We start from the raw sequence: 12949 nt of genomic DNA on the forward strand, positions 1-12949 counted from the left end.
AGCCCTCACACCCACTCTGGACCACCTTGCCCAACACTGGGTCTGGCCCACAGCAAGGTGGGTTGAGTGATGAGCTTGTTGCACCTGCCCCTTCCAGACCCTGTGGTTCATTAGTGGCGCCTGAGACAGAGGTTGCCTGTGGCCGCTGCAGAGCGGCGTCCTCTCCTGCTGGTGTCCCCATGGCCTGTGCTTTCTCACAAGTGTCCTCTGCCCTCCTGCCTCCCTCCCTCCCACACTGCCTCCTGCACACACAGACCTGAAGGCCACCAGAGCTCACACACAGGAAGAGCAGGTGCAATTAGTCAGCCAACAACACTAAGGAACAAAATGGACACAGGAAGATGGGAGCCCTGGGCTGATCCAAGTGTGAGTTTTGACTGTCCTGGCCTCGTGCAGCCTCCACTGTTTGGGTCCATGAGACAGGGCAGCCTGGCCACAGCTGAGTCGTGTGATGGCAGGTGTTGATGGGCACATCCTACCGGAGAGACCAGGACCCTGAGGCACTGAGCCGGGTTTGCAGTGACCACAACAAAACCTGATGGGCTGAGCAGTGTATAGACACAACCCTGTTCTCACCCAGGGCATCACAGCCTCTCTTGTCCTACCTGCAGCTGACTCAACATAGCAACCATATGGCTTCTGGAAGGTTCTTGGTGCTTCAGTTTATTTGCTCTGCAAAATTTTTGGAATTTTCTGTTTTAATTTTCTTATCAAGCCCTTGTGATTGGAATTGGAAAAAATGAATTGCTGTTCAGATTTACACAGGTGAGGACAAAACTGTAGCAGGTGCAGCTGACTTGAGACAGGGACAGAGGCACCTGCACTGGGCTGGGAGGGCCAGGCTCCCACCTCACACTGTGCCCACAGGAACACACTCAGATGCCTGTGCAGGAAGGGAAGGCACCAAGATGGGGCCTTCAGAAAGTCTGTCCCAAATAAGACAATGATCTCACACTACAGAAGCAAGGTACAAATTCAGGTCACTGAACATGGGGACGTGAAAGGCACAGCACAATATGAAAATGTGCAAATGCAAGGAATCCCCCAGTCCCTTTGTTTCCCCTCAGACCCACCACCTCTCCTGCTCCAGGCCCTTCAGGTCTCACCTTTCAAGCTGTGAGAGAGCAGTCAGAGCCCTGGGCACTGTCTCCACCTGGGAGAACCAATCAGGACTTGGTGAGAGCCCTGGAGGTGTGGCTGAGGGAGGAGCTACAGGTGGGCAGGGCAGCTTCTCCATGGACATCTGACTGTGGCAAGGGTCTTGGGGACTCCCCCACACCCAAACACACCCCAGTGCTTACCTGCAGCCCTAGTGTAGCTCGCTGCTTCCCCACCTGTGAGAGAAAACATCTAGTGAGAAACAGGGAGAAGGCAGGGCCTGAGGACCTGCTCATAGGAAGTACAGAGGACTGGGTCATCTCAGAGAAGATTCCAGAACTATGGCTACAGAACCAGGAAAGGGTCAGGAGGTGCCTCTCCTGGAGGTATGTCCTCAGCTGGGACCTTCCCCTGACCTGGGACTGCTGGAACTTAGGTCCCTGTGAGCAGAGTTATCCCCGTGGAGTGTTCTCCACTTTCACTTGTGCTTCACACCAGAGCCAGTGTGAGCACCCAGGGCCCAGCTGGGGGTGCAGGCGTCTCTGCATGGTGCTTCCCAGGAATGTTGTGGCAGACCTTCTCCCTGGGGGACAGGAGACTCAGACCCAGCCCTCACCCTGACCTACCTGAGCGCTTCCTCTTCATCATCACAACAGTGACCACAGCTCCAATGAGCACAGCTGCCAGGAGGACCAGGCCAGCGATGACTCCCCACATGGGCACAGTGGGCTGAGGAGGCTCTGAGAGGGGAAGAAAGGGTGACAGGCTCTGACCCCAGGTCTCAGATCCACCCCTGCTGAAGGCTGTACCCCTTCTTGCCCTCCTTACCCCATCTCAGGGTGAGGGTCTCAGGCAGCCCCTCATGCTCCACGTGGCATGTGTATTTCTGCTCCTCTCCAGAAGGCACCAGCACAGCTGCCCACTTCTGGAAAGTTCCATCCCCTGAAGGCCTGGTCTCCACCAGCTCCATGTCCTGGGTCAGGTCCTCCCCATCTCGGTGCCAGGTGAGTGTGATGTCCTTGGGGTAGAAGCCCAGGGCCCAGCACCTCAGGGTGGCCTTCTGGTCAGAGACTGGGTGGTGGGTCACATGTGCTGTGGGTGGGTCTGAGGGAAGATTTGGACAATTCATGCCTTTCATGTTTTTCCATCAGACACCAAAGCTGCACTCAGTGTCCATCCTGAGAGTGGACAGGAGGACAGAGATGGGGGAGCAGTGCAGGCCCAGACCTGGCCTGGATAAAGACAATGGGATCATCTGTTGTCTGCAAAGATGTAGAATCAGGTATGGTTCAGACTGGGAGGCCCCAGGTCTCTGACGGGGTGAAAGGGATTTGGTTTTGTTCTGAGTGGAGGCAGAGAGACTGAGAAACCCTGGAATGTATCCCCCCAGTGCACTGGCTTGAGGTTGGGGACAGGCCTGGTAGGGATCACAGCTCAGAGGACCCTGTGGGAGTTCAGGGCACCAAGAGGATTCTTGTCAGAATCATTTATGCCTGTACAACCCAGGTCCTTCTGCACTAAGGGAAGGGCGGTTCTCTGTCTCTGGCCCCAAAACCCAGGAGGACATCCCTGCTGTGGCCATGAGGAGAGGTGGACACAGTCCTGGGCCTCACTTTCCTCCCCTCCTCCACAGCCTCAGCCCCAACCCTAGGGGAGGTGGGGGAGGGAAGCCCCTACCAGAACCACACACCTGTGCGCTGTAGTGTCTCCTTCCCCAACTCCAGGAATCTGGTTAACAACTCTAAGCACTCCCCCTCCAGGTAGGCCCTGAAGTCCTCTGCATCACCGTCAGCCTCCCACTTGCGCTTGCTGATCTGAGCTGCCGTGTCAGCCGCTGTCCAGGTGAGCAGGTCCTCATTCAGGACAATGTAGTCCTTGTTATCGTAGGCCCACTGCCAGTACCCGCGGAGGAGGCGCCCGTCCGCCCCGACCTCGCAGCCATACATCTTCTGGAGGATGTGAGAACCTGTCCCCAGTCCATTGTCAACCCTGGCCACGCTGCTCCGCCCCTGCCCTCACCCACCCGCGGGGATTTCAGTCGAAACCGAAACCGAAACCCGGGCGTGTCCCGCGGGCTCCTCCTGTTGTGGGTCTCCCTGGGGCGCGCAGTCTAGGCGTGGGGGGACCTCGTCCCGGGGACCCGGAGTGACCTGGGCGCACGTGGGGAGGGGTCGTGTCACTCACCGGCCTTGCTCTGGTTGTAGTAGCCACGCAGGTTGTTCAGGTCCACAATGTTAATCTGCGTCTGCTGTTTACCCCTCTGTGTGTGCCTGTGCAAGTACACCTGCTCCACCTGCTGCATCCACAGCGCCCGAGGTTCTGCCCGTGGGTTCTCGGCGTCGCTGTCGAAGTGCACGAGCTGCGTGTCGTCCACGTAGCCCACAGCCATGAAATGGGGCTCCCCGAGGCCGGGCTGGGACACGCCGGTGAGAAAATATATCAGTGAGTGGGAGCCTGGGGGAGAGAGGGGATGGAGTGGTACGCTGGGGTCCAAGTTCGCTGGGGCAGTAGGGAAGGCAGGGTCCTTGGTGTTGCTAAACAGTAAAGGGTCAGTGGAGAAGGGACTGGGTGAGGCGATGGGGGATAGGTAGAAGTGGGGAGGTCTGCCGGGGCGGTGGATAGGCGGCTCCCCAGAGTCCTGCGTCCTCTCCGCGCGCTCCCCTCCCGACCCGCACTCACGCTCCAGGGTCTCGGTCAGGAACAGGCCCAGCGCGAGCAGCAGGAGGAGGCTCCGGGGCGCCGTGGACCCCATGCTGGACAACTAAAGAGACTTTTCTGGGAACCTCCACGCCCACTTTATATCCGGGTGGCGTTGATTGGTTCGACCCGACTTTTGCCGCCTACCTGCCCTGCCCATGGTGTGTGACATCAGGAACCCGGGAGTTTGACTGAGGCTTCTGCTCAGACTGTCCCAGTGGAGCTGAGAGCCAGGGCTGCCCCATCTGAGGCTGGGCAGGGCAGGGCAGGCAGGGCTTCATTGTGGCGCCCTCTGGTGGCTGGCGGGTGGAAGAGGCCTAAGGTCCTTTCCTCAGGGCTGTGTGTGCCAAGGCAGATGGCTGTTCCAGAGCTGGTGCCAGGAGGAGGAAGGGAGAGAGGGAGAGATGGGGAGAGAGGGGGAGTGAGAGCTGCACAGGCTGACACTGACCAGGCCAGAGTCAGGAGCCTGAGCCTTCATCCAGCTCTCCCCCGTGGGTGACAGGGATCCAAGCACTTGGGCATCTTCCATTACTTTCCACAACACAGCAGGAAGCTAGACAAGAAATGGAGCAGTTTGGACCCAGAGCCGTGCCCATATGAGATGGGTGTTGTCAGCTCAACCTGCTACCCTACAGTGCTGGCCCTGTTTGCTTCTTTAGCGTCCACATAAAAGGGAGAACAGGAGACATCTGTCTCTCCATGTGTGAATTTGTTTAGCATAAATGTCTTTCAGTTCTATACATTATGCTGCACATGATATTATTCATTTTGAGTAAGACCTCTTTATTTGAAAGACAGAGTTATAGAGAGAGAGGAGATGAGTCAGAAAGTAGGAGAGGAGGGTAGGAGAGATCCATTGTACATTTGCTGCCACCCTTGCAAAGAGCTGCAGTGGCTGGAGCAGGGTAGGTCTGGTACTAGGAGCCAGCAGCTTCCTCCAGGTCTCCCATATGAATGCAGCAGCCCAAGCACCTGGGTCATCTCCCACTGCCTTCCTAGGTGCATTAGCAGGGAGCTGGATCAGAAGCAGAGGATCTGGGACACCAAGTAGCACCTGAATAGGATACCAGCATCACAGGCAGAGGCTTTACCCACTGCACAAACTGGGCCCTTTTCTCTCACCTTTTTATAACCATCCATCAAGCTGCAGAATTGATATCCTATTGCTATTCTCCTCTTCCTCAGATTAGTAGGTCATTTTGTCATTTGAATATTAGAAATAAATCTTATAATGTGGATTCTGGATCTGTCACTGGGCATCTCTGAGGTCTGATTTTTTTACGTGGAGAACTGTTGCTTCTTTCCACATGTCAACTGCTTCGAATTAGTTCTGACATCCTTGTTTCTTTTTTTTTTTCAAAGATTTATTCATTTTATTACAGCCAGATATACACAGAGGAGGAGAGACAGAGAGGAAGATCTTCCGTTCGATGATTCACTCCCCAAGTGAGCCGCAACGGGCCGATGCGCGCCGATCCGAAGCCGGGAACCTGGAACCTCTTCCAGGTCTCCCACGCGGGTGCAGGGTCCCAATGCATTGGGCCGTCCTCGACTGCTTTCCCAGGCCACAAGCAGGGAGCTGGATGGGAAGTGGAGCTGCCGGGATTAGAACCTGCGCCCATATGGGATCCCGGGGCGTTCAAGGCGAGGACTTTAGGTGCTAGGCCACGGTGCCGGGCCCCTTGTTTCTTTTTCTACAACAACGGGAAGAAAAAAAGAAATTAGCAACACCATGAAGTTAAATAACATGCTACTGAATGACTACTATGTCGCTGAATAAACAAAAAATCAAGAACTTTCTTGAAGAAAATGATTCTACCGTATAATCTATGAGTCACTGAAAAATTTAGAAGAAAATGTTTTGAAGAGATGAAACTAATGAAAAAAAAATCAAAATCCATGAGATAATATTTCCGCCGATCTCCGTTGGTGGAATGTGTCTCCTGTAGGCAACAAGTAGATGGGTTTTATTTTTTAACCCAGTCTACTAATCTGACATTTGATTGATGGGTTTAATCCATTCACATTCAGGGTTAATACAAATAGGTGGTAATTTGGTTCTGTCATGTTAGCAATGGGTTGTTCATTGATTTAGTCTTCTGTTGTTATTTTACTGGGGTTTTCTTCACATTTGCCCTTGGTTTTGGTGAGCGCTATTCCTTTTCTCTGTCAAGAGAACTTCTTTGAGTATCATTTGTAGGACAGGTTTGGAAGAGGCAGATCCTTTAACTTGTTTTGACTGTGGAAGAACTTTATTTCATTTTCAAAGACAAAGGAAAGTTTTGTTGGGTACATTATCCTGGGCCAACAATTTTGCTTTTAGAATCTAAAATATGTTACTCCATTCTTTTCTGGCCTGTAGAGTTTCCTGTGAGTTTAATTGGCAATCAGTTGATTTTTTTCATGTGCACATTTAAGGATCTTTTCCTTATGTTCGATTGAAGAGAGCTTGATTATCATGTGTTGTGGTAAAGATTGTTTTTTGTCAACCCTGTTGGGAGGTCTCTGCCCCTCCTGAATATTGTTTCCCAATTCTTTCTCTAGATTAGGGAAATTTTCCCTTTTTATTTAATTGAATACACCTTTAAACCCAGCATCTCTTTCTGCACCTTCTGTGAGTCCCATAACTTTTATATTTGGCTTTTTCATAATGTGTTTCAATTCTTCAATACTTTTTTTTAGCCAGACCCAGCTCTGCTTCCAGCTTTTGGTTTGTTTCCGCTGGTGACAGGAAATACCTTTTAATTTTGAGATTCTTTCTTCTGCCTCCTTCATTCTAATTTGGAGACTCTCTATTGTACTTTTTAAAAAAATTATTTTTTATTGATTAAATTGCATCATGTGACACTGTCTCGTAGACCCTGGGATTCCCCCAACCCCTCCTCATACCCTCCCCCCCCCCCCCATGGTGGATTCCTCCACCTTGTTGCAGTATTACAGTTCAAATTCAGTCAAGATTCTTTCATTGCAAGCAGAGTCCAGCATCTATTGTCCAGATAAATTCAGCGGTTTCTTGGCGAGACCATCTCTGGTCTGAAAGCAGAGCTGGCAGAATATCATCCTGTTCAATTAAAAGCCACAACATAACATCAACATCAATTTACAACATTATGGAATTAATTGACATGGTATTGAGTAACCAATATGTTAAAAAAATGCAAGTTTTTTTTAAAGATTTATTCATTTTTTTATTACAGCCTGATATACAGAGAGGAGGAGAGACAGAGAGGATGATCTTCCATCCGATGATTCACTCCCCAAGTGAGCCGCAGCGGGCCGATGCACGCCGATCCGAAGCTGGGAACCTGGAACCTCTTCCAGGTCTCCCACGCGGGTGCAGGGTCCCAATGCATTGGGCCGTCCTTGACTGCTTTCCCAGGCCACAAGCAGGGAGTTGGATGGGAAGTGGAGCTGCTGGGATTAGAACCGGAGCCCATATGGGATCCCGGGGCTTTCAAGGCGAGAACTTTAGCCGCTAGGCCACGGTGTCGGGCCCCAGCTTGAAATGCAAGTTCTTAACCACATCCTGTGACTACTTCATTGACATTTCAATTTTGGTTTATACACAGAACCGGCTGCTATACACCTTAAAATGGCTATAGGGTACTATTCAGCTGTCTCATGTCTATTTGCATTTTAGCATTCAGCAGTTTATAGTGTTGAAGCTTAATTTTGCTGAACTTGGCAGATTTTAGGATAGTCTAAACTGGCTTATAACTCTAACAAGGCATATGTCAACACTTGAGGTGCAGAACAGTATTAGGAGGGGTGTGCAGAGAAATCTTCAATACCTTAGTGAGGAGTAACTAATCTTTGTGTCCTACCTAGTAAGGCATGTGTGAATCCACGCTGACCGTTTGTTGTCTGGTTCCAAGCTTTCCTTGTTGTTCTCTGTCTATTCCAATTTGTGTGTGTGTGTGTGTGTGTTTTGGGGTGGAGAGCTCTGGAACAACCCTGATGGTCATTGCAAGATGGGGTGGGGATCCAAAGTTGGAACTAAGTGAGGACCAGAGAAAGCTCCTCTCCCTAGTCCTGAAGGAAGCTTACTATTCCGATGACCTTGGACCCTGCAAGGAAGGGTTTGGGCTTCTTCCATGCCATGTGATAGATCCAAACGGGGGTGGATGACCTCAGAGTTCTTGGCCTCCGAAGGCATTCCAATTCCCCGTGGTCTCCTTGGCAGCCAGGATGTAGTCCTTGGTGCCCATACTGATGGTCCTTGGTGAGGATCCGGGAGTCCCCAGGGTTGGGATACAAGCCTCCTCCTATCCACCTGCTCCATTCCATTGTACTTTTAATTTGCTCCACTGTATTTTTCATTTCTAATAAATGAGCTTTCATTTGATTCATTTCCTTTGTGACATATTCCTTGATTTCCTTGAATGCCTGCTTTATGTTGTTGATAAGAAGTTTTACAACAAGTACTTTGCATTCTGTATCCCCCACTTTCTCGATGTCTTCCTCAGTGAACTCAGAGATTGGCAAAGGATTTTGCTCCTTTGCAGGGAAGTCTTCAGTAATATTCACTGTGCGTTTGTCTCTTCTTTTGCTCTTGGTCATTGTACTTGTGGTTATCAGATTCTTCTCCTTGGGTCAGGTTTCTAAGTTGTGTCACCCACAGGTCTACAGTTCGATTTTACTTATTGCAGTTGGTGCACAGCTCTTTGTTTGCAATCTTACCACTCTTACCACTCTTACCACTCCTTCCAGCGAGTTCCAGGTCTGGGTTCTTATGTTAGATTTCCACCATGGTCTCCATTACCCCAGCTCCTCTCTCACCACTCTCTACCTCCTGTGATTTCCTGCTGAAGCTGCACTGTTGTCTGTGTGGCCTTTCTCCAACTTCCCATGAGTAGGTCCCAGGATTAGGGAGACACAAGGAATCCTATATAGCTAAGTTGCTGTTGGTGATAATCTTGCTGGAATCTATTGGCCATTAGGTTTGAGGCCACGTGGATCTATTTTGACCTATATGATGCCGAAGTCAGAATTAGGTTCCATGTGGGACTAGTGCAATGCACTGAACTCAGTGAGTTCTTACTGAGCTCAGCGTACCCGCAGCTCATTGTTGTCCCTGCATTCTTTCCCACACCATACAAAATGGTACTTGATGTGCCACTACTAGAGGTGTTGGTCTGTTGGTCATCAGGTCTGAAGGCTACCCGCACCTATCTTGGGTGGAACCTGTAGGATACCATGTTTTTGCAGTTCACAGAGCTAGAAAGGAGTTCAGCCTAAGCTCAGTCCTTTCCCTAGCCTTTGCCTCCTTAAACAGAATGATGACATACTTGTCTCTAGGGGGCGGACTAGGCTGTGAAATCCATCCTGTTCCCGCACTGCCTGTCTGGAACCTGCCACTCTGTCTCTGCTCCTGTTCAAACAGAACAGACCAGCAGGATGAGTAGTTCTTTGTCTGGCTTCACCCTCTGAGCTCCCGGTGAACATCCCCTCCCACCTCGTTGCTGGTGGAGTTCTGGCTGTTGCTGGGGTATTGGTCACTGCAACGCCACACCATTGTGTCCGCTGCTTTCCTGTGTCTGTCCTTCTTTAGGTACCCCCCCGCTGTTGTTCTGTCTTCTCCTATTTCCTGTAATGTGGCCTCTCTGCTTCACACTGGGTAATACTTCTCCATCCATTTAAACATGTCCTTACTCTATTCCAGTGTGTTGATTGTCACCGACATTGTTGTTTCTAAAAGTAGTGGTGGTCTGTGGAGCCACAGCAGTGGTTTTAACAAGTCAATGCTGTAATTTTTCTCCCATCATCTTTTATTGGGCGCTAGATCTGTTACAGTATGAAATATGGAGTTCCTCACAGAGGGAGATGAGCCTGTAAAGCTCAAGTCAGGAACACAGGGCGCGCCCTCCGCATTGGCCTCTCCAGTGGTACTTGTGCTGCCATTCATGTTGGAGTTCCTTGTATGAAAGGCAGTGGCTGAAAAGCACGTAGCCTGCCAGCACCATGTTCATGCCGGCGATGCTCGTCCTCTTTACGTTGATGTACTTGGTATAACACCGGTGGTAGCCTTTTATGAAATGCTCCACTGATGCCTCAGTATCCAGCTCGGCAGCTCTGTGAGTCTGACATCCATAAGTTTCTTCTCCTTCAGTGGCATGACCGATTCCATCTTGGAGTCCTGGTGTTCCCTCAATGTCATTTCTTTCAAGTATTATATGTTAAAATTTTATTATGAAAACTAGATACATATTAAATATATATATATATATATTAAACACACGCGCACACACACAGAGAGAGGAAAGAGGTCTATCTTCTGGTTACTTCCCCTCTTGCTTTTAGCAGCTGGACCTGGGCTAGGCCAAAGTCAGAAGCCATGAACTTGATTCAGGTCTTTCTGTGGGAGACACAGACACAAGGCTTGAGTCATCACCTGCCACCCCCAGGATGTTGTGGGCTAAGGAGTGAATTAGGGTTCATTAAACTGAGCAGGAACAGAAACTGGGCTTGTGGTTACAGCAGAAGCACAGGCTGAAACACTTAGATTAATTGGACTCAGCTGTATCCACTTGCTTGGCTAAAGGACTTGGACCGGTTGGCGAAGGGTATGTAAGGAGAAGTGAAAGTACTAAAGGAGACTTCAACCATTACTGGTCTCCTGTCAGATGACGTTACTGGCTCTGCTGGTCGGAGCACCAGGGCACATTATAGTGTGTCCAAGTGCCCCACCTTGAGCACTTTTTGTGTGTCTTTTGGCCATCCGTGTGTCTTCTCTGAGGAACATCCAAGCCAGTCCTTTGTCCTTGTATTAGTGAAGTTCTGGTTGTTGAGTCCTGTGGATGTTTGGCCATGAGCCTTTGGCCTGATGTGGGCTGTGCAGACACTTTCCCGGAGGGGACGCCGTCCCTTGGCTCTCTGGTCTGTTTCCTCTGCTGTAGGAGCTGCTCATGTGGATGTAGCCCCTGGGTCTATTTCCACCATCACCTCTGGGTTTGAGGTCTTATGGGAGAAGTCTGTGCCCCAGTCCCTGCCAGAATGTGTCCCTCTCCACAACCTTCTGCTGAGCTCCAGCTGCCGGTGTGTCACTGATGTCTTCAGTCCACATGGAGGTGCTCAGGAGCGGCTGCAGCTCCACACTCAGTGTCCCCTCTGGGGTCTGGTTCTCCCAGCGCTGCTCACTGATGACAGTGTCCTTCCCTGCTGTGGGTGTGTCTTTGTACAAAATGTATTTCACAAGGATGTGGCTACTTCGGAACAAATAGAGGATCGAGTAAGCACAGCAGGAAGCAGCAGCCAGTGTTAGTCTCCTGCAGGAGGTCGCTGTCTGGGGCTGGGTCCCGGATGTGGTATCTGGGAGTGAGCAGCAGAGGCAGGTGCTACTTCCTGCAGCCCTCTCTGCTCAACCCCAGCTGAGAGAGGGCTGTGTTGGCTCCCAGCCTGAAGCTTCTGTTCTGGAGAAATCCCAAGGTGTTCTGCACAGGCTCCTCTGAGTGATGAAGACACGTGCCCAGGCGGATTGCTCTGAACAGGTCAGGGAAAGAGGACGGACTCACCCTGTCCAGCAGGAAGGAGAATCCGTAGTTTCCCTGGAGTTGTTCTGCAGTGCTGAAGGCAACAGAGAAGGGAGAAGCTAGAGGAGAGAGAGCATGGCAGGGCGGGGAGCTGTGTTAAAAGGGAGAAGGTCCCTGTGGCCAGGAGAGCAGGCTGCTTTTGTATTAGTGACCATTTGCTACTTCTATCTAATGTTAAATTATCCACTAGCATTTGCACTGGGCTAGAATCCCCCAATTGTCGATGGCAACCTGTATATGCTTGCAGTGCCTGTGGGAATTCATTCATTCATCAGATACTCACTGGGGGTCTCCACCATGTAGGCCCCATTCTGAGTGCTTGGCAAACAACATGTGCCTGTCCATTAAACTTTCACATGAACTGGATCAAGTAATGAAGAAAAAAAATGAGCAGGTCCATTACGCAATGCTGTGGGTGGTGATCCGTATACAGAGAAGTGTGGTAAGAGTCTGGGGGCTGGCTGTGGGCAGGGCTTCCAGGTTTCTGCAGGCTGAGGGGTGAGCAGAGACTCCCAGGTGGAACTGTCCCTGGGGCATCAGGGGCAACACAGTCCCAGCAGAGGGAGCAGCCTGTGCAGTGGCCCCTCCAGCACAAGGCGGCTTTCCCACAGAGACCAGGAGGGACCAGATGCTTCATCCCTCAGGACAGGGCAGTGGGATAGCCTTATCACTCAGTGGAGGGTGTTGGGTAAACTTGCCTTCATTGGAAGAACCTGCTGGGATGTAGGGATGAGAGCCAGGGACCTACAGACACTGCTGGAGGGAGGTGATTGTGAGCAATGAGCTAGTCCTGGAGGCTCAGCGTGGTCACGATAGCTTCCTCCAGTGCCCACAGGCCCGTCAGGTGACCCTCAGAGCAGGCAGCGTGGCCTTGTGGAGCCCAGGCTCTGTGTGCTGGGTGCAGAAGCCATGTGTGCTCTCTGATTTCTCCCTTAGTTGCTGCTTCTGGGGAGAGCCCAAGAGACCTCAGCTTCGTGTCCCCATGGGGCGGGCCATGGATCAGGTTGAGGAAAGAGGGACTTCAGGCTCTTGGCCACTGTCCTTAGCTGTGGGAACTGCACACTGGGCATGTGTGGGTCTTTGTGAAGTTGGGTGTGGACACCAGGAGGCTTCCCTCTGTTCTTAGGGACACCGGCTACCCCAGGCCTGGGCAGGTGTGTGTGTGAATGACAGAGCACACAGCGGAGCATCAGCTTTTCCCTCCCAATCTTTCTCCTCCTTCAGACCCAAGGCCTGTGGGAGTCTTTGCTGCACTTGTCCAACAAACGTGGTGCCTCTGTCTTGCTTGGAGCTCTGGCTACATTTTCCCTTCCCCTGATTTCTCATGCAGTTGAGGAATACTCATGTGAGAGACGCGTTCTCTGGTATTGTGGGTGGTTGGCGGATGGGAGTCTTAGTGGGCCAGGGAGGTCCCCTGTGGGTGAAGCTTCTCTGTGGCCGGGAAGAAGGGAGCAGTCAGTATGGGCTGGGAACCAGGGCTGTGAAACAGCTGGGCCTTTGAGGATTTCTCTTCTCCTATTCCCCAGAATTGAGGCCGAGGGCATAGGAGGCTTGAGCGGCCTTGGCTCACAATCTGGCTGTGTGGACTCCATAGCCCTGGGAGTCGCATGGTGTCCAGAGCAGGA

General features: G+C 51.3%; 1 protein-coding gene and 1 pseudogene across 9 annotated transcripts in view; both read right to left on the reverse strand.

Annotated features, from left to right (window-relative positions):
• Positions 1-12949, reverse strand: part of LOC101523895 (patr class I histocompatibility antigen, A-2 alpha chain-like) — a 426293-nt gene that overhangs the window by 279866 nt on the left and 133478 nt on the right. For 2 of the 9 annotated variants that reach the window (XM_058666545.1, XM_058666525.1), the window contains exons 7-8: positions 1107-1153; positions 850-883 (exon numbers count right to left, since the gene is read on the reverse strand). The exons of 1 other annotated variant lie outside the window; for it this stretch is intronic. In XM_058666545.1, the coding sequence (XP_058522528.1) occupies positions 1110-1153 (44 nt within the window). In that variant the 3' untranslated portion in view covers positions 850-883; positions 1107-1109. Of the gene's footprint in view, positions 1-643; positions 673-849; positions 884-1106; positions 1154-1301; positions 1335-1710; positions 1839-1926; positions 2203-2788; positions 3065-3282; positions 3503-12949 lie in introns of those variants that run through there. 6 more of the 9 variants (XM_058666478.1, XM_058666485.1, XM_058666518.1 and 3 more) reach the window with 6 other exon arrangements.
• LOC131479919 (ATP synthase subunit f, mitochondrial-like) lies at positions 9639-9922 on the reverse strand (annotated as a pseudogene).

This window comes from Ochotona princeps, chromosome 1, assembly GCF_030435755.1.
Source record: "Ochotona princeps isolate mOchPri1 chromosome 1, mOchPri1.hap1, whole genome shotgun sequence".
Taxonomy (NCBI): Eukaryota; Metazoa; Chordata; class Mammalia; order Lagomorpha; family Ochotonidae; genus Ochotona; species Ochotona princeps.